The sequence below is a fragment of the Triturus cristatus genome, chromosome 10 (genome assembly GCF_964204655.1).
Source record: "Triturus cristatus chromosome 10, aTriCri1.1, whole genome shotgun sequence".
In the NCBI taxonomy this organism is placed as follows: domain Eukaryota; kingdom Metazoa; phylum Chordata; class Amphibia; order Caudata; family Salamandridae; genus Triturus; species Triturus cristatus.
In genome coordinates this window covers 1,030,935,685-1,030,963,112 of record NC_140593.1, presented here as the reverse complement: position 1 = coordinate 1,030,963,112, position 27,428 = coordinate 1,030,935,685, and the positions used below count along the sequence as shown (strand labels likewise).

General features: G+C 40.9%; 1 protein-coding gene across 1 annotated transcript in view; it reads left to right on the top strand.

The window, feature by feature from the left end:
* The window catches only part of LOC146796475 (uromodulin-like), a 435,032-nt gene that overhangs the window by 332,970 nt on the left and 74,634 nt on the right, over window positions 1-27,428 (top strand). Inside the window, exons 12-14 of the mRNA XM_085629080.1 lie at window positions 242-450; window positions 6,939-7,096; window positions 25,432-25,677. Of these exons, the coding sequence (XP_085485206.1) occupies window positions 242-450; window positions 6,939-7,096; window positions 25,432-25,677 (613 nt within the window). The remainder of the gene's footprint in view (window positions 1-241; window positions 451-6,938; window positions 7,097-25,431; window positions 25,678-27,428) is intronic.

The window sequence follows — 27,428 nt, the reverse complement described above, 5'->3', positions numbered from 1 at the left end:
TACCAGACTGAGCTCATCTGTTTCTGTGAGGGGAGAGTGAGTCGCATGAACAGTAAAATTCAGTCATTTCATTGAAGAGGTATCTGATGACGGTGCTAGACACGCCCGTGTCCCAATTGCATATGTATATGTAAATTCACTGACTATATTATTCACAAGATTTCCAGAGAAGTGTATGTGCATCTACTCTGAGAGGTTATAAAAAAATATTACTCATACATACATTTTCCTATGTTTTCAGATGTGAGCAGTTTAGAGCCTCAACTCCAATGTGAATCAACTTACATGAAAATCTCATTCAGCACGTGTCAGCTGAAATATTTGGGGCTTGACACCAAAAACATCCACCTAAGAGATGACAACTGCGTAGCCTTTGAGGACCGCAATGGCACTGGTTTAATGTCTTTAGTGACTACAGTTCAGAGTGGGACCTGTGGAACATATTTTTCTGTGAGTGCAATCCGAATGTTGGCTGCAGTGATTTGTTGTGGCAACTCTGCCAAATGTGCATTGCTAGTAGCTTGTAATCAAGAATTGAGTGATATTATGAGGTACTGGCTGAATCAGCTTGATAAAGTGTGCGGCAACACTACACTCCCATTTGTTTAATTTTTCATCAGGGGAAACCTGGCAAATGGATCCGGGACAAAGTGACCGGAATGAGGGAAAAACGTGAAACATGCCCAAATTAATGTGTAAATACCACTTCCCAAGTGCCCTCCAAATTACAGTACCCTGTGGTCTTCGTATTTTTGTGTGCAGCTGTGTAACCTCAACATAGAGCCAAATAGAAGTGTAATGAAATGTTGGGGGGTTCCACAATTAATTTATGAAGCATTGAACCTGAATTTTTGTATGCACTCTTCATTCCTTTATCGACCCCAGTTGCAACAATTGCAGCAAGCTTATGTTAGGTACACTGGTGATGCTTCTGTCAAATGTAATATTAACAAAAGGCCGGAGATAAATTTACATTACAATGATATCATTTGCATTATTTGGGAATTTTGCATTACTCTGTTTACGCATTATTCCAGAAATTACACCATATCACATATTCATGCCATACCGTACACAACAGAATTATAGCATAAGAGCTCGGTAACAATGTGAACAACCGGAACGTGAGATGCTATTGTTTGTGGCACTTGTATTTTCACACTATTTTTTTAGCATGAAACGCACCCACGTATCAAAATTTGACTCAATAGCGTATTCTACTCTAAAATATAGTGCAAAATTACAAATTTGCATTTTGCATAATTATTAATAATTTTGCCATGAATTTGCATAATTACGCAAAGTATGTGAATTTCACACACACTTTAACTCTGAACCATGGCTAGAGTTTTTCATACCTGATCACCTCGGTAAGTTATGGCTCTGCTGGCTAAACCCAAAAATACACATGGTATATATACCATTGACTGTCACCTTCAGAGAAAGAAACGGCGCTCTGGGATAGAAGAATATTGCAAACACAAGGAGATGATGGACGGAGCGCTGAAACTTTTCAAACACTCACCACGAAACCAGTCCTAGGATGCTTCTTTCCAGTCCAGGGAGGACCTGACCTGGCAGTTCGGTTTGGACTGATCCTATGAGGAACTGGGTCAAGACAGATGTGCATATGGCTGGGTCCAAACTGGGATGGCATAGTGAGCAAAAGAAGGATGGATTAAACCCAGATCTGTGACTGGGGGTGAGTGGTTGAAAGGTTTCAGCAACTTGTTGTGTTTGCTATGTTTACCCTAAGTGGTTAAGGGTATGTCAAGACGTGGGTCCCTTGCTCTCTGTGCCACTGGATTCACGCTAGCCTGGCTGATGAGGGGTGAAATCCTGAAACCGGTCCTAGGCTTCTTGTTTAGGATCCAGAGAGGACCTGGCCTGGCAGTTGGGCATGGACTGTTCCCGTGAGGAACAGCGTCAGACTGATTTGCATATGGCTGGGTCCAAACTGGGCTGGCATAGTGAGCGAAAGAACGATGGATTAAACCCAGATATGTGACTGGGGGTGAGTGGTTGGAAAATTTCAGCACTCTGTTCATCATCTTCCTATAGAAAAATATAACCACAGTTTATTCCCTCAAAACACCCCAGACAGGATGTTTCCCCTGTACAACAGCCTTTGTTACCTAAAGAGCACTATATATACTTTTTTCTATCATAGACATAAACAAAATACTATTAGGTTCATTGCATGCAACTCAATAACAACAATTATCCAACAATGATTAAAACCCAATTACATATGAAGCTGAAATAGCTAGATACTGCCATATGCATTTACTTTCAGCAGTTAAAACACATTATTGCACACGTAAAAATAACTTTCATGAACTCTCTTCGTTTTATGTCAGCTCACTTAGCCACGACTCTATATGCATAGTGATAAAGCAGTTCTTTATAGTCCGCTAATGTAACCACTTCTGCCAATATTTGAGTGCTCAAAATTCCCCTTGTTTTGGTTAATATGTCAATGTAAAGAATCATATTGCGTTTGCTGGGAAAATGTAATCCCAAGGAAAAATCTCATTCATTATAGTCTGTTGTTGCGGCAGGAGCTTGAGTAAAAGTCACTTTTCACGTGAAAACAGAACAAAACAGCTAATTTAAACCATTAATGCAGCCTTTGATGTGCAAAAATTAAAGAGTCAAATCTTCTCGGTTCCTTCATTTCCCCAACCAAAATTATTCAGAATACATCGTTCCATTTTACCTTTCTTCATTGTCCTGACGATAATCACAGTTTGCTATTAACTGGCTTCAAACAAACTCCCCTTTCTTTTGTCCTATCAATAAGGCAGCATATTGATATTATTTCTCAATCATGGTGCTTTTCAATCGCTCAAAAATGCATGTAGACTTCCATCCCCACCACACGGCCATTGCCTCAGTGTCTAGATCCGCAATAGAAAGTCATTCCTGCAAAAGGGTGATGGAATAAACTGTGGTGATATTCTTCTATCCCAGAGTGCCCGTTTCTATCTCTGAAGGGGAAAGTCAGTGTTGGATTTTGTAAGCGCTAACGGTAGCACTTCTATGTGCACCACCAGCGTTCTGGATGAAATCTGACCTAACAGCAGCCTGTTGGGAGTAGGCAACGATGTCATGTGATCAAGGCTGTTGAGGAGCTGAAACGCGTAATGGCGACATCCAAATAAAATTTAAAATACAGCACTTACTTTGCGGTCCGTGTCCAGGTGTGGCACGGAGGAATCTCGAGTGCCATCGGAGAGCGAAATATACATATATTTAGCTCAGATTTTACTTGTACAAAGTTAGTGAAATTCAATAGTTATAGTTAGATGAGATAACTATAACTTGCGCCACCCACAATGCACTGCTTATGACCTCACCTATTACATCACTCATGACATGGTCAGTGACATCACTCATGGCATATTTAATGACCACATTTCTGTATGCCCTGCTCCCACCCAGGGCACCCAGTTCTTACGTTGGGCATCGTGGGGGGAGCCTCAAGGCCAACGCAGTACCGGCTGGCTCCCTGTCTCCTGCAGGAGCTAGCATTTCTTTTGGACAGAGAGAGCTGCTAACATACAGCTCCCTCTGTCCATAGCCATAGCAAACTGCACTGTTCTGGGGTTGGGCACCCCTGGACATTTGCTGGAGCCAGCCCTGGTTGTGGCGGTCTCCAGGGCCATGTTGGCTCCAGGAGGAGGGCCACGCGGACCCCCTCCATTATAGCATACAGCCCCAGGGAGGTGGTGGTCCCTGGGGCTGCGGGAAGGCTGAGCCCTTCCGTTAATAATAGATTTAACCCTGTGGAGATAACAGTCCCTGGGGCTTTGGGGGCCATGTATCCACCCACAGTTATCTTGTGTTTTGGCCCGAGTAGGGGCTGGGGGAGGCTGCATGGCCCCCTCATTATTAAAACATTTCCACTGGGGAGGTGGCGGTACCCAGGGCATGGGGGTAGCCTTGATGGCATCCCTCGCAGAAACTATAAAGACTGCCCCGGGAAGGTGGTGGCCCCAGGGCTTTAGGGATCATAGGAAGGGGGCCATGTGAATGCCCTCCTACATATTTGCACATGCCCCCAGGACCTGGCCCATCTGGGGACCGAGTGGAAACAAAGCACGGGAGCCCTGCGCTTCATTTTTCTTTTACATTTCGAGTTGTGGCTCCAGCGTGACTCCTGCCAATTTTTTTTTATGCTTTTTTGGTCCAGGGGTGGGGGGGGGGGGGGGGCTGCTGGATCCCCTGAGTCATAGGGAGTCAGGGTGTTTCGACCCTGCCTCTTTTTCTTTTTTAAAGGATTTTTCATGTGACTCGGTTCCTTTTGTTAAGTGTTGGCAGCCAATCAGATCTCAGGTACGAGTTCGGAAGGGGTCGCGAATCCTCCGCATCCCCAGATATACAACTGGGGATTTCTTTAAATACCTCCAAACATACTTAATGGATTTAAACCATTTAACAGAAAGGGTGCTTTCTGGACCAACAGCTACCTTTCTGCCAAATTTGCTGTACATCCGTTCAGCAGTTCAGGTTGTAGCCATGTCTAAAGTTTCCTTATGGAAATTAACCTGGAGAAAAAGCGTTTTGGCCCCCACCCCCACCTTTTTCTGAGTCCCACCTTTACTGATCAGCCCGAAATTTCAACACATCAGTTGTATTGACTGGCAAATTAGTTTTGAAAATTTCTTGAAGATTTGTCAAACAACGCTAAAGTTATTGCCAAATGAAAAAACGCTCCTCCTATGGAAACTACATCCTAACTATAACTACCTACTGGCGACAGCCAGTAGGTGATATATATATATATATATATATATATATATATATATATATATATATATATAAATATATATATATATTTATAGTTTTTTTTGTTCTAGGGTCACGTTACAGCCATATAATATTTGTGTCACTCCAGTAAAATGTTCCGACCAAAATCACTTCTTGGGATAAACCTAATATCCCTGAATCACAACATTTTTGTTGTAGGGTGAACATAGAAGTGCCACAAATGTGAACTTAGAAATGTAGGTTGTGATGTCAGACATGTTTGGTAACACCCATAGGCAAGGATTCCTCTGATAACAGTACTGCAACTAGTCTTCAGCTAGAATTATTAAGTGCCAGTCAAGGTTTGTTTGTTTTTTGGTTCACAATCAGACATTTCATAACAATATTTTATCATCATATGGCATCTGTTATCATTGAATTTTGAAAAATGTGAGTTCCAAGGCTTGATTTGTAAAAGAATGAGTGCTGGTGCTCAGAGCTCTGCTCAGTAGCCCATGGCCAGTGCTATTAAATGTCAGCCACCCATGGCATAGTTTTGATTTCTCCTCATGTCTTTTTAATCCACTTCCAGACAATTCCTGCCGCTTTATCTCTCTCTAGCAGGTTCCTGCTTTCTTCCTTTGAGACAGTTTTTCTCGCTTTCTCTTCCTCCTTCTATCCTTTGTGTTTCTTTTTATCTCTTATCCTCGGTCAATGTCTGATGAGGAAAACTAAGTGCTGGTCCCCAAAAATGGATGGTGGTGATTCCACCTGCACCACCAGCTCCGATTAAGCACTAGTAAGATTACAGCCATGAGCAAAGAAATAATCATTAAAAGCTAATATTTCTATCAGTCACCGATGCCACACACTATAAAAAAGAAACAGTTAACGAAAAGAAGCCAAAATGCACAGTTTAAAAAAAACGCTTACATTTGAGCTCAGTATCTACTCTTAGGAACCGAGTTGACGCTTCGCAAATTGTCTTACGTACAAAATCCCAGAAGCATCGCCTCAAAAGAAGAGATTTCCACTGAATGACATCAGAACATTTTAACAATATGTGCTCAGCCATCTGCAGGTTGTAATTGTGCAATAGTCAGCGTTCCTTCTTGAGCTGTTGTGCTTTATTTTCCCAGCAGCTATTTTCAGGAGTATTCGAATCTGCATGATAGTTCAATAGTATTCAACCACACTCCTCAGAGATGCGAAGCTGGCACAGGGCTGTTTCTAATTCCAAATATAATCCATAAGAACAGACGCCCATGGTGCGAGATAGTCAGGGTGGGGCGTTGCGGGGGGTGGGGGGGTGGTGCCACACTCTTGAATACACTGAAGTGGGATGTAGCTGCATGAGTGCCAGAAACGAGGGGGAGGTTGCATCTGGCTCTGGAACACTTTGACACTGCCCTGTTCAGCATCAATATTATCTCAGGAAGAGTTGCCCAAATACTCAGGTCCTCATTTATGAAAAGTGTTGCATCACTGCGAGAAAACAGCGATGCATCACGTTTCATTGCGCCCAGCGTGCGACACCATTGATGCGTTATATTTACAATATGACACATCATGTTGCAAGGAGTTACATATACGTCAGTTTTTGTGACGTATCTGTAGGTGCAAAAATGATGCATTGCTGTAGTGTGTCACAAAAGTGAAGCAACTCCAGCAATGGGTCATTACACATGGGCAAGTCCCATGTTAAGTGTGCCTGCATCAGTCTTACGCCTGCAATGAGGTAGCCTTAAGCTATTGACGCATTTGCGTCATGGAAGTGATGCAGTGAAATCTCATAGATTTCACGTAGTCATTTCTACGACCCTTTCTTGCGTTGAAACACCCCCCTGCATACATTGTACCTGGTGCAGGTATAATGTGGCTCAAGGGTTTACAAAGTTACGCATCTACCTAGATGTGTCTCTTTGTAAATATGATGCAACATGGTGCATTTTTCACACCGCTGGTGCGTCACAAACAGTGACGCACCGGCGGCGTATAAGTGACACAGGCCTCATAAATAAAGCCACTGTTAAAAATGACACAAGTGGTGCAAGGGGCTTGTAAATCTGCCCCTTAATATTGACTGCCTCAATTACCTGACAAACAACTGTTATTTTCTGGTATGATTTGCTTGTATTTCTGAATTCCTATGTGGTGAATTACTAACCGGTATCTCTTTCTCTTAGACAAATGACACGTATGCCACCTATATAAATACAGTTTTCTTAACATCTGACACGAGTGGGATCATTATTAGAGACCGGGAAGTCAGGGTCAATTTCAACTGCTCCTACCCCTTGGACATGCTGATCAGCCTGGATGTCGCTTTTCAACCCATAATCAGGTATGGAACTCAATCTATGAACATAATGCTGTTACTAACATGTGCATGCCTTTCTCGCATGTAATAATAAACCATAAAACACAGCCAGGAAAAAAAATACAAGTTTACTAAGTGTCTGCATATTTGTGTAATAAATCACTAGTGCTGAGCAACCCTTTGCCACTTGTCTGAATTTCTGCTTGTGCTCTGGGTTTTTAAGATTCAGAAAGCCATGGGAAAGCACAAGAGGTCAGGAGAATAGTAATACAAGTTTGCTTAATTATCTGTTGTCCACAGAGAAGAGTGGAGAGAACATTGCCCTATATCCTATAGCAAAGCAAATTGATTACTGAATATCACATGTCCCAGGAAACACACAGCGATGCAAAAAAAATAATAATTAAAACTATCCGGCAAAATATGTTTGTCGGTTATCAGTGTCCAGATCACCCGGGGGCTGTCATTAGACAACATAAACTATATACTTCTGATTTTCCTTCTTTGCCACAATATGCTGACCCATTAAACTCCCCCCACTAATATTTTTTCGTGTATTTTGGTCCTAAAATATCAGTCCTGGCTTGAGTTAAAAAAGCAGCTGCAGCAGTACCTTTCATAGTGACAGACAGTAGACTCTTGGATGCCATCTTTGTGCAAAGCAGAGACTCATCACAGACAAACACAATTGGTTCATTTTGTCCATGGACGTCACAAGGGGGGAGCAGCAGGGGCTGGTTGTCCCAGGTCCACTCTTTGCAAAGCTCCATCCACTCTGCCTCTGCAAAATGTATTCATATGTCACAAAAGCCATCCTAGTCTGCTGTTATGATATAGGGATGAAGAGGCCGGTAACTCCAGCCACCACTACATGGCAACATATACTGAGACTTCCTAAAAACATGTCCAATGACACTGTTGTAATTTTAGAACGAGGTCCTCGTGCACCAGTCAGGGGCACCACATGGTGTTGTGGACCCAGACCCCACAAAAGCATTTGACAGGCCTGGACCTGGTATTTTACTTCAGTCTCTTGTTAAGTTCTTTTGATTATTTCTCAGACGGTAACAATTCAGCTCTGCTTCAGATGCCAAAGGGGCTAAGCTTTTGTACATATAAAGGTTTTGCCCCGTTTAGTGCTCTGCTCTTTATACATCTGTCTTATTTAAATACACCCAGTGCCCTCATAAATCCAGCGAAGCTGAATGAAGTATAGATACATATTTATGCTCACTTTACTTTGAAAATAATATCATCTTTATCATAGACATCATGGTTGTGATGTCATTACGTGTACAAACGTATAATAAAAGCAACATTCTGAAGATGATTGGTTGGGCCTAGTGTGCATATTCATTGTTTTTACTGTCGTTAGTGTCCACAACAGGAGGCTTCTTGCGTCAGTATGTTTTGCTGTGTATGTTAGAAACTGTGCACGCAACACACGGCCTAGAGGAGAATTGAAAGTGCATGCAAAAAAATCTGTGAGAGCAAAGGTTTTAGCAAAAATTAGATATCCTCGCTGCTGTGGCATTTTGTGCACCTCACAGTTTGATTGGGTGAGGGCTCTGGAGACCAACACGACCATGAATTCAGTCTTCTCATGGTGTTCGATTACGTTCTCTGGATTTCACCAGACCTAGATACAATTTAATATAGAAACCAATGACAGCCTCCACACAGTACAATGGATTGCTTAACTCAGCTTTTTTGTTTATATCTTATGCAAATGATCGAGCAAATTACTCAGCAGAAAGCATTAAAGCCGTCCAATGAGACATTATAGATGCTCAACTGTCATATGGGTTTTTGGAAATACCTAAATTACAAACAATGGGGCAAATTAGCAAGGGCATCATCGCCGCTTTAGCGGCCCTTTTCGCCACTAAAGCGGCGATATTTTCATCGCCCTATTAGCAAGCTGGCGCTAACAGCTGTTCGCGACAGCGTCCTGGCGAAAGTGACCAGTTTGCATGCCGCTTTGCATGTCAGCGATATTTATAACTAATGACATGCAAAGGAGGCGTTCCCAACTTGAAAGCGACTGAAAGCAGTCGCAAACACACCTTCCGCCTATTACCAAGGCCCTGGAAGCGTTAAAAAAACGCACGCTAACCGCGTTTATTTTACACCTGGTAGAAACCTGACTTACCCATTATAGTCAATGGGAGGTGGATTCTACGGTTAAGTCCTCACCTGCCTATTAGCAAGATTTTCATTAGCGATGGGATTTTTATCGCTGGATATCTCTCGTTATTGTTGGGATTCGCCGCTATCGCTGGTTTATTATCACCTTGGAGATAAACGTTGATAAGAACGCGTTATCTCCGCGATGTAAACCAGCGATAAAAAATAATACAGCACTAAGCGCGCTTTGCGATAATTATCGCACTTTCTTGGTAATATGGGCCATTGTTTGCCTGGGTGATGCATGAATTGTCATAGAAAATATGTATCTTTGCACTTCAACAAACCTAAATCAAATCTTATTTCACTTAAGTATATGGTTAAAACCCTATGGAGCATAAAACCCACCCCACGAGAGGACTAATACCTCTGATGTGGTGTGTGGTTGGGCCATCTGGTCAATGGAGCAAATATTGCCTTGCTGGACGAGTTGACATGGTCTCCTCCATATAAGTCAAGACACACAAAAGACCAGTAACAAAGCAGAAATGTTTTTTTCTGAAAGGTAGTACCGCTGATACTCTCGGCTGTAAAATAATTCTAACGTTACGATTGTGGAATCTCCACACGCATGGCGGGATCTCCGCACTTGGGGGGGGGGGGGATCTCCGCAGGCGTACTCTCTACAGTGCGCTGTGCTGAGATTCCGCCTGAGTGCAGAGACTCCACTTTGAGTATGGAGACTCCACACTAGTATCTTTACTACACATAAGTATCTTCGTGAATCGTGCCCAGAATGAATAGGTGGCATTTTGGAGCCAGGTGTAACAAGCCATGTCTGACATGATTTGGTTGAGAGCTCCCCTGTGGCATACCTACGCAAATGGTAGAAGTAAAGTATCAAGGCCCTGATTTACAAACACTTTGCTTCAGGTTTGAATTACTTTTTTAACGTAAACCTGTCGCAAAGTGCTGTGGTGGGATTTACAATATAAGGGACATCACGATTTGCATTCATTTGTAATCCGCTATGCACTGCCTTGCGTTACTTTACATCGGGGGGGCATATCATGGGTGGTGCATGAAATGTGAAATGTGAAATGAATATTATAATAAACTCTAACAAGCATTGGCAATGCCACTAGACCTGGCTCAAATGTGAAAATGCTTCTTCATTTCCAGTTGAGTTTGGGCACTAAATAAGTCATCATACGTAACTATGTGTCATTCTTTTTTGCACTAATGCATCATTCATCCACCCAGTGAGTCATTCTAATATAACCCATGTACATGCACAATAAAACAAACACAAACTCAACAAACATATTGTAGATAAATTAAGAGAATGAAAGCAGAAAAAAGTAAACATTCCACAGCCTAAAGGTGCTAGGCACATTTTTACAATAAAAAAAACATAAAATCAAACCTAGCAGTGGACGCCTGCCTTGCTATGGTTTTGGACATACTGCATTATTGTTATAAAGTTCCAAAAATGCCCCCACATTTAGAAGCAAAGTGTTGACCATCTGGAATGATAAACCATTGAGCACTTTGAACAATGCAATCCAATATGGGCTCCCGCTTTAGAACCAGTGTCTGTGCAAATTATGAATTACAGAGAAAGTGAGCTGCAAGTGAGCAATCCACAAGCATTGTCTAGGAAGCTGCAGTCTGCAGTAAGTTCTGACACAATAAACAAAATCTAAAGAAAGAAGTGAAAGGAGACCTATAAAATGTGAAAATGGAAACCTGAACCCTGGGACTAAACGCTCTCAATTTCAGGTGTAGGTGCACATGTTATCAGGTAAAGTGCCATCACTCACAGGCTAATTGAGCCAACGACAGAAGAGGGCTAACCGTAGATTATCTTCATTTATGTTTATGTATTTTCTAAATTACTTATTTTTTATCATAAGAGCTTGTCAGACGACTAAACCTGACAGCCCTCCTTAGAGGGTCTAGCAAGGATTAACACGGAGCAAAACGTCTATCCAAGGGTTTGTCAAAAGGGATAATCAGCCCCAAATCCCTTGATTACCAATGTCATCTCTAAGATTCTATGTTACAGAATAACTGCTTACATGCTTGAACATGGTGTTATGACAATCTACTTTTCAGGTCAATTGACTTTAAGATGTTGTTTTCATAATAAATATGGTAGTTCTACTGCCTTTGTCACAACTGTTCATAATAAATAGTTTACTCATATGGCATTAATGCATGTAAATTAACCTTTCCCAATGAACCATCTAAGCCTATCGCCTTTACCATTGACTTATCATCATAACCACTCAGGCCTACTGTACTGAGTGTGAGCTGACCGTGATGGAGTGTGAGTCGAAAACTTAGCTTCATACTTGAAATATTTTCAAGAGGTTAAAGTCCTCAGCGGGGCTTGGTTGAAAGCTGAATCCAGAAGTGGGTATGTTGATGACATGTTTACAAAGGACGAGGTGTCGGTTAATCTGTCAATGAAGGCGTGAAGAGCTCGAAGCGGAAAAAGTCCAGAGTTCGCATCCAGGAATCCTTCAATGTTGATTGGATGCTGTTAGGAATTGGTGCGGTAAAGATCTCTACTTTGTACCTCAGACTCTTTCTGGATGTCAGACCTCCTCAGTGGGGCAAGACTGCAAGCTGTAGCTGAAGAGTATTCAACAGTGTCGGATGCCGGTCAGTTCAGCTGAATCAGATTTGCTGCTGCAGAAAAGAAGTCGGGCCTACCGGCAATGAATCCTTGGTGAATCGGCTTGGCAGGTTCGGCCCAGTTTTTTGATGGTTCTCCAGGTAAATATTCTTGTAGCAATTTCTTAGTCCCAGGTTTGGGATTAGGAAGGAGGAGTACACTCTAACAGTAGTCAAGAGTTGCAGAAGCCTAGGAACAGCATTTGTGGTCAGAACTCACTCCAACAGAATCCACCAGCAGGGTCCAGTGCAGGTCCAATTGGAGCTGTTCAGCTTGGCTCTTTCAGGAAGTAGGCATCTTGCAGCTTTTGTGTCCCTGCAGGTTAAGAGGAGGTTAGTCAACTGTCTCTTGAACGCTACTTCTTATAAATAGGAGCATGTCCAGCCCATATGGTCCTCCTCACAGGTCTCAACAGCAGGTGAAGTCCTTTTTCTGTCTTCCACAGATACAGTTGTGTCCTGAAGAGGGAGCTGAGGGGTGCCGCATTTATTACCTGCCACTAGCCTGTGGGTTGGGGAGACTCCTGACTCTCCATGACCAATAGGGAAAAATGCTCCCAGCGGTAACCCTAGCAACTTTTTTAGCAATTCCTGTGTGCTTTACTACAAAAAATCCCACTGTGTTCTTCTCCCCCTAAAATCAATGTGACTGAAGTTTTTTGCCCTTGTGCTGAAAAGCACTGTCTACCTTGTGATTCTATGCCCACCTTAATGGTGTGGCCAGGGAAATGACCAGGCCCTCTTTTGTGGTCACTCAAAATCTGTTTCGGGCGCAGCTACTCTCCCTATAGGATTGGTGCCTCGCTGGCTAGAGGGACAAAAGAGGGGCCATGCCAAGATGTTAGCTATGTCTGTCTTTAGCAGAGTAGGCACCCTTGAAGATAAATAAATAGTTAGGCACTGCCCAGATGGTCATCCTCTCAGAGGAACCAAACACCTCCTCACACTCATTTCTTTTGTCCCAGCTCTGGGAGCAAGTCCAAACTTCATATAGCAGCTATTCAGCTCTTGGGTAAAAGTTGGAAGCTCTTGCAAATGGGCTCTTAGAGTTTTTGGGCAGGGAAAAGGTAACTTTTAATGAACTTCCAACGTTTTTCTCTGAAACAGCCAACCCTACTACAGTGAAAATAGCTTTAGTAGACTTGTCATTGCAAGGACTTTTTTTACACTAAATGTTCACATGTCCTACTTTTAAATATCATTCACAGTCCCTTGTTAGTAATTTAGGTTTACTTAGGGGGTCAATTCTTCATATTGAAAAGGCGTGGTTAGACTTGTCAAAAGGGGTTACTTTGAGAGGTTGAATTTGCAATTTGAACCTGTACAGCCAGGCTACTGGTGGTTGGCCTGCAGGCATGTTTTGTATTATCACTTTAGCGGTAGCTCAATATGTGCTGAAGCTCACTAGTGACATTTACTTTACAGGTCTGGGGTTCACATTGTACTATATACTAGGGCTTATAGGTAAGTTCAGTATTTCAATTATGAGTATAGGCATTTTCAACAAGTTTTAGTGGTCAAAGCACATGCACTGGGCCTGGTTGTCAGAGTCCTATTGCAAAGAGTAAAGAAAACATCAGCTTCAGTCAAATGTGCTTGATTCTGTAAAACAAGGCATTTTCCTATTTTTCATGACTTCTTGTAATAAACTGATCAGTTCTCCAGCACCTGACATACTTTTACCAATGAATCCATCCAGCCTGTAACCTGTATCTAAGGTCTACTATATTGCTCATAAAATGGCAAGCATTAGGCAAACAGTCATAACATTACAAATGTGTACAATAGAACAACTGCCAAAACAATATTCAATCCCTTCTAAAGGACCTGTCAATGATGCTCACATTGCAAAACTTCAACCCCACAGGTTTGTCAGAGGGGGTAATCAACACCAGAATTCTTTCCTACTTTAGTAATCTGTATGTCAACGCAACAAAATATTTGCCCACTGGCTTTAACATAGTGAACAGATATCCACTCTTTAAGGCCTTTTGACATTTATGTATGTTTTCCACAATAATTAAGTCAGTGCTACTACATTAGTCATTACTTTTCGCAATAAACAAATCAGACCTATGCATCCTACATAGGATTTCCAACTGAACTCATTAGGCCTATAGCTTTGATCATTGCCTTGTCACCATACACAGCTCAGACTTATTGTATTTATGCTTGGAAGAAGTTCACATTTAAATTACGCATAGTTTGTGTAATTTCAAATTATGCAAAATTACGTCATTATACCATGTTGTGTAAGTACACCTCAGTCACGGCAAAATTATAGGGTGGGAGAGCGGGAACATCAGAAACAACTAGAACGTGAGAGGTAGTTGTTCACGGCAAATATGTTTTTTTTGTGATTTTTAAGCATGTAATGTGTCCTCACGTTAAAAATTGATGCATTTCAGTGTAAAATATAGTGCTAAATGGAAAATTTGCTTGCTGCATAATTATTCGTAAATTTTTGTAATTTCCCTGCAATTTTGCATCATTATGGAAAAGCAAATTATCTAAACTTTGTATACCCCTATTTAGCATAAACTTTCCCACAAGGTAACATCCGGGATACAGTCATAAAATAAAAAAACATACAAAATAACAAGTGGCAAACAAAATACATTCTCTCCAAGAATACCTAGCAAGAGTTATCACTTGAAAATTCTCTACCATCAGGGCTTGTCAGAGGGGGGAGCCAACACCAACACCTTGTCTGCTACACTACTGTGAGATTCCATGGAACAAAATGCTTATTTACGAGCTACAACACAGGGTAATAACAATACACCTTTAAATGTACATTGGTTTAACGTTTGTTTTTCAGCATAAATATATGAGGCCTACTGACTTTGTTGTAGCTATAAATAATAAAAATATTTGGCTTATAGCCTTGATCACTGACTTCTTACCATAAATATCTAATTCCCAGTGTATTGAACATAAATGCAATACAAGCACTCTTTTTCAGTGAACCACGTAACTTGTGATCATTGGAATTCTGCTCCCAAAGAAATCAGAGTGTGGGTAGATCTAAAGCACCCTTCTTAGTAGTTCTTCTGAAAGCTCTTTTTCTGTTGAAAAGGTCTAATGAATGAATGAATGTCGTGCCAGACCTTAAATGGAGTTAAGCACAATCATAGACAAAACTGCTAAAATTAGTGGTTTTGCCACCATAAATCACTAGAATCAGAATCAGACCCAGCAAAAATGAAGATGATGAGGTGAGCAGACTTCAAAAACCTACTATCCAATATCATGTCTTTGCTAGCTATACAAAAGGTAGAACTATGGTCACTGACCAAAGGTTGGGTGCACAAAGGTTATAGGGTCATGAGTAGAGAAGAGTGGTAAGGATGAACAGTACAGGAACACGAAAAAATTTGATTAGGCAGTTTAGGCGGTTTTGTGAAAAGCAAAATATGTATTATCATGGCTAGTAGATGTTGATGATATGTTTCAAGTATCAATATTATACTTTGAACTGTCAGCAGGTTTTGAAACCTTATATAACAGGAGGCTAATAGCAAGGATATATGACGCTGAACAACTTGAGCTGACTTGGCATTTAGCGTATAAAAACAGAAAGCTCTTAGAACAAGTCCACAGAAGTGATTTTGGGTAGCAAAGTAAGATGCACTTATTAGGGGGTAGTAATGATAGCTGTTAATGTCTTGGTCCAGGTGAAAAGAGAGCCACAAAAATGATCACGCTGTTTCTTATTTTACTTCTACAAGCTCACCACTTCCATGCTACAGTGTCCTTTGCTCACTCTGTCCCAACAATGCTGATGAATGAAGGCCACATTTGAAGAGCAACACAATATAGATGTTGATTTTACTTGCTTTGAGGAGAAGTCCAGATAGCATATGGGGTTGCACTCTGGGGCCTGGACAGGTGAGGAGCCAAAATCAGCCCATGAGAGAAATGTTTAGAAGATGTTTCTCCGGCTACAAAGAGTCTTTTCTTCTTTGGTACTGGAGACTTATGTCTGCTACAGTTCCATCCTGGATAGATGTCACCTGTCATCTGTAAAACATGCATTGAAATGCTTGATGCTTCCTACAAATTGACTGATAGACAAGGCATGGAATGAGAACTCAAAGTGAACACTCACAATACATGAATGCCTGGAAAACAGAAGCATCTCCCAAGGATTTGAGCATGCAGCTTTGGTTCAAACCTTAAGATTATACTCAATTACAAGGAAAAGGCTTGCACACTGATGCCAAGTGAGGAGACTGCAGGTTTCAATAGGGACTGTGAAGGGGACTAATTAACATCTCCGTGCCTTAGGAGCCTTTCAAACCTCCAGGATAACAGGTTGTTCTGTCGGGCAATGAATGGTTCTCTCATTGCTGAGAAAGAGAAAAATTGCCTCAACAGATACTTGTGAATGTGGTCTGAACGAAGATCTGTCACAATTTATCCTGAGTTGTCTGCTCTACTCAGAAATGATAGAAAACTCTTTAGTGTGAGCTATTGTAAAAGAGTGTTTATGTTATGCCAAAACAAGATTGATGGGTTAGTATCTGGAAAAAAGCTGGATAAAAAATGAGTATTCAACTGCAAGTCAAGTAGTGGACACTTAATTGGGGAGGGCCAAGTATTCCCCTAGCAGAGAAAAAAGAATGTTCTGCACTTTAGCCCAGACTAACTAACATTGGGAGGCGGGCAAGATCTAATTATCTTAAAATGTCAACAGATGACTTAACCCCCACCTTGTGAAATTAATACAGTTGCTAATTTGCACAATTAGGGGCCAGGAAAATTGCCACTTTTTATCATTATGTTTCAATACTTTTTTCCAACCTGTTTTTACTCATAAGCTCAATGGGTATTTCAATTATTTTTGAACCTGTAATGGGTGCATATCTTTATTCTGTGATTATTTTAACTCTTGCACAGTCTTGGGTGGGCCTATTTTTTAGAACATTTACTACCACTTATTTCCACTCCTCTCTGGACATCCAAGTGAACACCACCGATACTAAATGTGTGGCATCCATGCAGTCAAGGCTGACGGAGTTCCTGGAATTTAACATAGTGAGTGCTCATGTAATCTATGTGTCAAAAGACCTAAAAGGCACAAATTTAAGGATTCTGTGCACGTTTTGTCAGAAAAAGTCTGGAAAAAGAGACGCGTAGGAGCTTTGAGTCAATGAGAATAAACTAAATAATTTACACCACAGAAAATGTACCTCAACAACAGAAGAACTCCGATACCGTTTGACAGGTTAGTGGCTTCAAAAGCTGTTGGTATTTAGTAATTCTAATTACAGAATCAAGAAAAAATTAAATTAAAGGAAGAATACGAAAAAACATGAGGCTACATTAGGTCGTAGAGGGCAGAAGTAGAGAATGATGATAGCAGAGTAGTCCGTGTAAAATTTTAGGTGTTGTCTGTTACATCTTCTGTGTCTACTGATTCTCACACACACAGATGGTAGACCATTTGCGACAGACACATTAGCCACCAGACTCAAAATGTCTTGTTCTGAAGGCTTCTGTCTCCTGCTCACAACCATCAGTGTGTTTCCCATTCTCCACTCAATTTCAGCGCTCATACTTGCACCCTGTTAATTAGCGGCCATGCAGTAGTGCAAGGGCAAAGGCATGGTTCATTTACCGATTACAGAATCCCTGTGTTGCAACATAAAGTACCTGATGAGTAATGGTGCTGATAATCTTGGGACGAGTAATCAGTCGCTGACTTACTGTTATGACCTAAACTGGGGTGGCATGGTGAGCAAAAGAAGGATGGATTTAACCCAGATCTCTTGACTGGGGGTGAATGTATGATTCATTCAGCATTTGTCCATCATTTGTTTGCGTAGCACTAGTCGCCCTATGTGGGATGGGTATGCCCAGAGGTGGGTCCCTTGCTCAATGTGCCACTGGATTCAAGCTAGCCTGGCTGATGAAGGGTGACATGCCCTGAAACCGGTTCCAGGATGCTTGTTTCCGGTCCAGGTAGGACCTGGCTTGGCAGTTCGGTCTGGACTGTTCCCATGAGGCACAGGGTCAAGACTGATTTGCATATGGCTGGGTCTGAACTGGGGTGGCATGGTGAGCAAAAGAACAATGGATTTAACCCACATCACTTGACTGAGGGTGAATGTGTGATTCATTCAGCATTCCGTCCATCAATTGTTTGCGTAGCACTATTCGTCCTATGTGGGATGGGTATGCCCAGACGTGGGTCCCTTGCTCACTGTGCTACTGGATTCAAGCTAGCCTGGCTGATGAAGGGTGAAATACCCTGAAACCGGTTCCAGGATGCTTGTTTCCGGTCCAGGGAGGACCTGACTTGACAGTTTGGTCTGGGCTATTCCCATGAGGCACTGGGTCAAGACTGAATTGCATACAGCTGGCTCTAAACTGGGGTGGCATGGTGAGCAAAAGAACAATGGAGTTGACCCAGATCTCTTGACTGGGGTGAATGTATGATTCAGTATTCTGTCCATCATTTGTTTGCCTAGCACTATTCGGCCTATGTGGGATGGGTATGCCCAGACTTGGGTCCCTTGCTCACTGTGCCACTGGATTCAAGCTAGCCTGGCTGATGAAGGGTGACATACCCTGAAACCGGTTCCAGGATGCTTGTTTCTGGTCCAGGGAGGACCTGGCTTGGCAGTTTGGTCTGGACTGTTCCCACGAGGCACAGGGTCAAGACTGATTTGCATATGGCTGGGTCTAAACTGGGGTGGCATGGTGAGCAAAAGAACAATGAATTTAACCCAGATCTCTTGACTGGAGGTGAATGTATTATTCATTCAGCATTCCGTCCATCATTTGTTTGGGTAGCACTATTCGCCCTATGTGTGATGGGTATGCCCAGATGTGGGTCCCTTGCTCACTGTGCCTCTGGATTCAAGCTAGCCTGGCTGATGAAGGGTGACATACCCTGAAATCGGTTCCAGGAGGCTTGTTTCCGGTCCAGGGAGGACCTGGCTTGACAGTTCGGTCTGGACTGTTCCCATGAGGCACAGGGTCAAGACTGATTTGCATATGGCTGGGTCTAAACTGGGGTGGCATGGTGAGCAAAAGAACGATGGATTTAACCTAGCTCTCTTGATTGGGGGTGAATGTATGATTCATTCAGCATTCCCTCCTTCATTTGTTTGCGTAGCATTACTGTAATGACCAGCCACTCAATGAATACATTGAAATGGCATAAGATTTTGTAAGTCAGGTGAAATGATTATACAAGGAGGAGGCCTCAGCAAAGGATATAGACTTCAGCTACTTTCAAATGTAATAACTGGGGGCAGTTGAAGCTGTGTCTTTGATCAAACCGGTTATGTTGAGTAAGCCAAGCCTTCAGGAATCTGCCATCTAGCAAGGCTGTTGGCTGTAGTTTTCTAAGAATAGTTCAGGATTTATTTTTGCAGGTTGCAAGGCGTGTTCAGAGTGAGGGTAAGAAGAATGGAACATAGAGTCAATATTGCTATTTTACAAACAAGGAAAGGAGTGTACCAGATGACTGTCCTGTTGACCAATTCCACTTCTTAATTTCCTTCACAAAAATTCTGTCTAGCTACCTTGCTCTTCAGTTGGAACAACTGTTCTTGGTATAGTTGCATAGATTTGTTCCAATGAGAGTCACATAGTATTTTACAAACTTTACAGTAAAAGCAGTATAGTATATTGTCACAAGTAAACATTTACCTTTGCCATCATTTTTCCAGGCTGCAGATAGGGCCTCTGAGCCGACCCAGTGACATTTGTGTAGCACATAGTGGAAAGATGTGTGTTACCTTCCAACATCAATAAGGGTGTGAGTTTGCACAAATCTCTCTCTGTGGTTGTAGTGGTCAACATGTTTAGAGACTCAACGTGTGCGTTATTAATGTTTTGATATAAACTTGTGTTGTTTTGCTTTGCCCTATGAAAAATAGTAGGAAGCAAAATAGCTCTGGTGATATAGTCATTCTTATGATGCAAGGCCGTGGGGCAGCATGACTTTTCCATTGGATAATGAGTTTTCTTAAATTTTCTCATTATACCACTTGGAAATGCATGAATTGTTCCTAACAAATTGTGATCCATCCATTTCACTTCCGCTAAAAGCATGTGAACTATCATTAATGTTAATCATATAAATATTGATCTTTGCTAAATGGTAAAAGAAGAAGGGAAGAGTAGATTTTATAAAGAAACTTTATACACATACTTGTACACATTGTGGCAGATGCAAGTTTTGTGACTCAAGCAATTGGGTGTACAGTGAATTGGCATTGTAACTCTCCTGTTTACTCCAAATCTCCTCAGATCCAACACCCACATCAAACATGACTTCACAAACTATTAATCAATCAAATAAGACTCTTGTAGAGTAGGACACCATAGTAATAAACATTACGAGAAGACAATTAAAGTATACTTCTATTGGTCAACTTTCACAAGAACCGAAATCCTTGCTACTATCTTTTAGTAAGCTGCATTCTGTGGAAGACATCACAGATTTCTGCAGTAAGGCCATTCTAAACACCACAAACAAACGTGTCTCTCTATTATATGAATCAATCAAGAATATGCTCTCTACCCCTTGGTGCACTGAGAAACACAACACCACTAAGAGCAGAACAAGAAAGGGTTGCAAAACAAGGAGAAGAAATTAAATTACTGAAGCTTTTCTACCATTGAAACTAGTGATGTAGAGTTATAAGGAACATGTTCTTTTCATCAACGTTTACTACCTCCAAAATCAAACTAATGAGCGTTATGATCAGGCCAAAGATTTCTTCCAAATGATTAAACACTGCATCAAGCCCACAGCAAAATTAAAAATTCCAGGTTAAACCACGATAGCAATCAACATTGTCAACTTAATATTCAGAGAAGATTCTAAGACGTTAAAGATAACTCAAAAGTGATTCATAAGTGTCGCACTCGCCAAACATTCCAAAAGGGAACATCCCACAGTAGTCTTCCTGGAAGAACTTTGACTTTGAATCCCTTCTAAACATCACAGAACACTTCATCTTATTTGGACAATCCTGTAGAAGAAGACATGATTAAAAAGTGAGCTCAGGGCATTATCCCCCGTTCCCTACATTTCTGATTAATCGCGTGAAGAAGCTGCACTCTCTGTGACTCTTAAATCTGGTCTGATTGCACACTTACTAAAAAGTTTAATCTTAACCCCAAACATTTACAGAATGTAGGACCAGTTTTCAAACATCCCCGTCTAATCTTAGAACTCTCACTGTAACTTTTCTCCCCCCTCTTATCAAATTAGAAACATGATAAGTTCCTTTCAAACTGATTTCCATCCCCACAGGCAGCATTCATTAGAATGAGCGGTCTATTTCTGAAATCGTTTTCATCCTTCATCCCCTCAAGAAGGCAGTGTGCAAAAATAGAAGGCTTCAGAACTCACCCCATGCTTCTGAAGTGTGGCATTCCATAAAGTCACAATAGATATTATACCTCTCTTTATGGAACCAGTGGCTACAAGGGACTGGAGAAACAGATCTCTGTGTCTCAATTGTATATTGCAATATAATGCGAATATGCAATATAAAGTTGATGAACCTGTTTTCATTGGAACTAAATCCAACTAAAACAACCATTTCCTCCTATACTTTAAATAGTGTTCACTCTCATGTTTTGCTTGGAAATCTTTCAGAATGTGGCATCACCCTTAATTTGCTCCCTTTTCCAAATCACTAGACTTCATCATAGGTCAAAATGTCTTTATGACTTTGCACAATTCCATTTTTAATGGATAAGCCTCCTGCAAATTAATTCTCCAACCAGTTGAAACCCTCCATTCCTCCATCAGACTTTAAAACAGTTTTATAAGCTTGGGTTCTCTTCGGCCGAGAAACTGGTAAATTGCTAGCTGTTCTCCCAAAAGCTGTTCTACCCCCCTGAAAGCCATCCTTTACGCTGTAGTTTGCCTAGTAAAAAGAGCAAATAGATTGGATTATACCACTTCCATTGTACACACTTGGGGTGATTGCTTTCTGAACAGTAACATATTATTCAACATCACCAACATTAAATATTCACTCAATCGATATTAACATTAAAAAACAAACTGTCATAAAAAAAAGGCTTACATCATGGAGATTCAATCAATCATTTTATTCAAATATTATTGCTCAGTTGGTTGAAACCATAACTATGAAAAACTATATAGGGTTATAGGTATATGAAAAACTATATAGGTTTAAAATACAATAAAGTGAACATACAGGAACGTATGCTAATAATCATATAATAATAGTAAATTTATAATAATATTATGTGCATCGCATATGGAATTCATGCTTGTAAATGCATACTCAGCACTTTGAATTGGGGTTAAAACCATAACAAAATTGAATCCAATTGTATGACGCTTGATATAGGCAGAACATACCTCTAATCTAGGTCAAAATACTGCAAAAAATAATCCTAATACTTTAGTGGCATTTGCATTGCCCATGAGAAAGGATATTTAATAGTACTTTCTGTAGAGAACATAGGAGCAGGAATTAAGAGTAGGTGAAACATTTCAGTTTCCTTTTGGTATTTTGTGTTTTAAATTGGAGGCCTATCCAAATTAAAAAATATTTCTTCAAACTGCTGGATAGAGACATCAGATATTTTTCAATCCCAGGAATGGGCTTAAATTTATATTCCCCTAAAGTTGACTTTTGACTAGTTATAAACTAGGTGTCATTGTTAAAAGTAATCAGATGTGAATTCCTTTTTTCCTAATAGATCCATATTTATTTCTAAGTTATATACCTTGATCAGTTTGATAATGCTAAGCCAAAGTCTTTTTATTGTCAAGTGTTTAATCTTAAAAATATCATTCAAACACATAGTGGCTACAGAGTGAAACGTTTGTCTAGTAAATGTATTCCAAAAACATCAGCTTCAACATACAAGGCTTAAAATCCTGTTTCCAACTTTCTACATCCACTCAAGCAGAGATAGGCAAACAAAAACCTTTCCTTGGGAGCTTGTCGCTTGTAATCAAATCTTTTTTCTAGCACTAGGCCTGCAGCACCATAGGTGATAAATGCTACAATCTTTTCATTGTTGTTGCATAGGCTGTACCAACAGACATCCATACATGGTACTAAAGCAAAATGTCCCACTCATTGCCTTCAGTGAATGGACATGTACCACATTCTCTCATTTGCTAAAATATATCTCAACATCTTTCACTACTCTCACATTTTGTTATGTGTTTACTACATTTAATTTGACCCTAGCGATGCACCATGCTTAGTTAGGTTTACGTTTGCCAAGAAGCATTATTTGGGCTTTGCGGAGTTAATGAACAATGTTTTTGCCTACAATAAGTATTAAAAGCTATAATTGCCTCTGAAAATCTTTGGGCTTGGTATCCATGAACATAATGTGATCCTTTTAATGCAAAATATTAATTTTATGCCCGTCCATCTTTGGATGTAAGCTCCTTTCTTGTTTCAAAACCCAGCCAAGCAAAAATGAAGGCCACAAGGCATGGATATCTTTTTAATATATAATATAGTGTGTTCACCCTTCACCGTAAACCAGCCTGCTTTGTAGTTATTAAATATCTTTCAGTCATCCAGTCTATCAAGAAGGTGAATGAAATGCAGCCGAAAGATAGTAACCTCTAGGAGGGTAGGTCATCATGATTCCCACTTTTATATGAAGATTTAGTGATTGAGCCTGGGTATTGTTGCCGTCTTACCCTTTTCACTATAAAGGTCTATAAAAGATCAACACCTATAGTTGTGGGTCTTGCTTAAGACCAAAATCTGAATACTGTATGGTCTTGGTGATAGACTAAAACTGATTTCAGCAATTATTCTAGCTATTTCAGATGAAACTCGTTCATTTGACAATTAATTATCTTGATTACCTTCAACTTAATTAGTTTACTCAATTCCTGAGGTGCGTGTAATGTGCCTAGGTGGAGGTGCGTGTAATGTGCCTAGGTGATCCATCCACTACTGTTCTGGCACATACAAATCATCCTTGTCCATGGACTGTCTCATCTAATCTGAAGCAAGCAACCAAAAGTGCTTTCAATCTTTTGTTTTTGCAAGCTTTAATTATTTCATCCATTTCTCCTAATAATCAAGGTTTGATAAGTCTTCTGCTTGTGTTGGAATAGTATAAACAATCCACACAGTACATTCTTTGAAGGCAACTGTAACAGTTTTCAATACTCTTTACTCTTAAATTCACACTCTTGATGAAAACCAGAGCTTGCAATGGTTTCCTTCTCCTTCTCCTTTTTACATTATTTTTTTAGCTATCTCAAAACTGAAGGCATCTTCCCTTCACATCATTCAGTTTAATTAAATGTATCATGCCCATTGTCCCTTACAATCACCACTGCTTTATCCCAATGACACCCCATATCACTAACGTATTTAATTGTCTCCTCCATCCGATGATGTCCTCACAACTTTCACATTCCTTTCCTAGGATATTTATTTTGGTTTCCAAACAGAATACAACCAGCATGGCTAGATGGTTGCTTTCAAGCCTTGGAAATCTATACACACATTGCAGATAGAGCACATCTATCCATGTATGTATAGTCAAACTGACGCAATTAGTCCCGCCTTACATAGGAATACCAGGCTGGTTAACCTTTTGCGGAACAGACAATTGCCATATTTATCCCTAGTGAAGTAAGATGTCCTATTAACTTTCCCCTCCTACAGCTTTTACTTCTTTAGAAAATTGGGTCCCCAATATCCATATCTCTTTCAATTTTGCTCATATCCCTATTTCATTGACTCCTGCATTCAGCTACCATACTATGAAATGTAAGAGAACGAGGTAACAAGCTTCTAGATTTCGTCATCCTTGTCAATTAAATTCAGTTACCCCACGATTGCAGTCATGTGGGGGAAGGTAAATGGTCTCATTTACTATAACATCAACTTTGAACCTGTGTCAAATCTAACTGAAAGGGCTATTAAAAGAACAGCTGTAGTGAAGATCAGATAACAGGAACATATTAATTTAACATTAGCAAATAGTTTGAGTCCTCCCATAGGCCTGTCTTTTGTCCCTGAAGAGGCTGATCTGTGAAAATGAAGGTAACCATTGAGATCTTGAACTGACAATATACTCCACTGCAAATCCTCACATAAACAGCACATAAAGCGGAGTCAAGAAACAACGGGAGGTGGAAAGTATCATAGGAAATGAGCACCTAGGAGATTTACGGAGAGCAAGAGTGTGGCTGCCATGTCTTCCGGCTACCATGTCTGTTGTTTATCGGAAGCAGCAGAAGTGGTCTGTAGCCACAGAAAGTAATTGCTGTCTCTCAGTAACAAATTGTGCAGTGTGTGTGGGATGATTTTTTAGCCTTACATTTATGAATTCTGAAGTGGCCAAAGTTGGGCCAGGAGGTCTATTGTCATCCCAGACGTCCGGAATATATATATAATGAATCTCAATAGAAGTAAGTTACATAGTCAGTGGTTAGCCACACAATGTGGCATGGATACAGCCTCTAGTCTATATCACTGTTTGATACATGATGCAATGCAATTAACTTTTGTCATGCATCCCATTTTTCTTTTTGAATGTGTTATGTGCAGCACATTGGACATCAATGTAGGAAGTACTGGGAGATTTACCTTAAAGATGGCCGCCTACAGTGATGCATCATTCAGTTCCCCTTATGAAGGTACCGAAATCCAGTTGTCCACAAAGAGTATGCTGTACGTTGGAGTGATGATTACTGGAGGGGACACATCCCGGTTCAATCTGCTGATGAAGAACTGTTACGCAACACCATCAAGCAATCCCCAAGATTCGAACAAATATTTCATTATTAAAAACAGGTAGGAAAATAGCCCTACTTTCCTATTTTCTGCTTTAGTTTCCTAATATTTTGGAACTATTTCAAAGTTTTGCTACCCTAAATGTGTATTTGACACAGACCAAGTGGATGGATACATTTCATTATTTAAGTGATTCTGAGGTTTGACTGAACGGTGTTATTTGTTAAGTGTTTCAGATGTCATTTTGTACCACTTAGATTTTGGTTTATTTCCACGTGTGCAAATTTTGGGTCTAAAATTACTACTACGGTTGTTATTTCTTGGACATTGACTAAACATCAATGCAACAAAGACCACAGTACGTACATAAAGAAAGTATGTGCATTTATACGAAAACTTTATGCTGATTACAAAGTGCTTAATGTATGCATCTGTCACTAATGACATTTACATCCAAACTAAAAGTTTTTTTTAAACACATTTTTATTGGCACTTATAATTTGCAAGTGATCTATACAAAAGAATTTCGATTTATTAGACAGAGTAATAAAAGGCCAGCATCATGTCTGATGTAAACGGGTAACACAAGCATTCAACACTGAGACTGTGGGCTCTTCTGGCCCTGTCCTAGATACCTCGAAAAGCATGCCCAGCGTCATATTGTAAGTTTATCATGAAGCGTCTCCCATACCTTACATAGGGTATCCAGTAGTATATAGGTTCTCATGATCGCAATAGCAATATCAAGCCGAGCATCCTCATCCTCTGTTTCCAGGGATGTTATAATCATGTCTACTCCTTAGTGTTACTTATGATAATATGTAAAGCTATCACTAGGGGAGTCTGCAATGGCCATTACCTTAAAACTTCCAAGCAAGAAAAGATTAAACAATAAAACAAGATGTCCTGGGGATCTATCACTAGAATCAATTCCTTATTATCAGGGGGATGCAAAGGAAGTAAATGAAGGGGTGTTTAGTGATTTATAGTGTTGAGGGGGGGGAGAGGGAAGGGAATGGGTCCACCTTCATTTGGTGCTAGATTAATTGCCAGGTGATAGGTAGGGTGGCTACTAAGGGAGTTAAGGGGGGGGGCAGGATCTACACCTGGCCATGTATCTATCTCTCTCGGGCATAAAGCGTCTCCCTCAGTTTTTGCAATCTGTTGTTTTCGTTCAGTGTGTAACAGTGCTCTCACTCATGTCACCAGTAGTTGTTTCCGTTGATTGGGCATCTGTGGACCCCACGAGCATCTTCTCTGATCAGGGCTCCTTCCTCTGCCCTGGCCCAGGTCATGACATCCCTTACCCATGACGTTGCCCCAGGGGTTGTTGCAGACATACACATCATTGCTTTGTGTCTTTTAGCTAAAGACATGGCTAAGTCTATGAATTTGGTGCCCACATTCCTTTTCGGAGTCTGGAGAACAACCCCAGGAGGCAGGTTTCCTGGTTACAGTCGAGGGTGAGGCCCAGACCAGTGTGGAGAGTCTGTATCACCGTTTCCCAGAATGGCTACAGGTGGGGGCAGCTCCATGTCATGTGGCCAAAGTCTGCATCTAGGAAGGCACACCTGGGGGAAGGCAGCAGTTCTCCTCCATAGACCACCTGCAGTCTGTGGGCTGTCAAATATGTCATTGGACATAATTAAATTGGGTAAATGTCAGTCTCATGTTTCTAGAGACGTTCTTGGGGTAAGCTATTATTTTACTCCCTTCAGAATCTGTGAGCTCTCACCCCAGTAGTGTTTCCCAGCGGTTTCCGGACCATTCCCATAAAAGCCCTATAGAAACATCTCACCTGATGTTGTGCA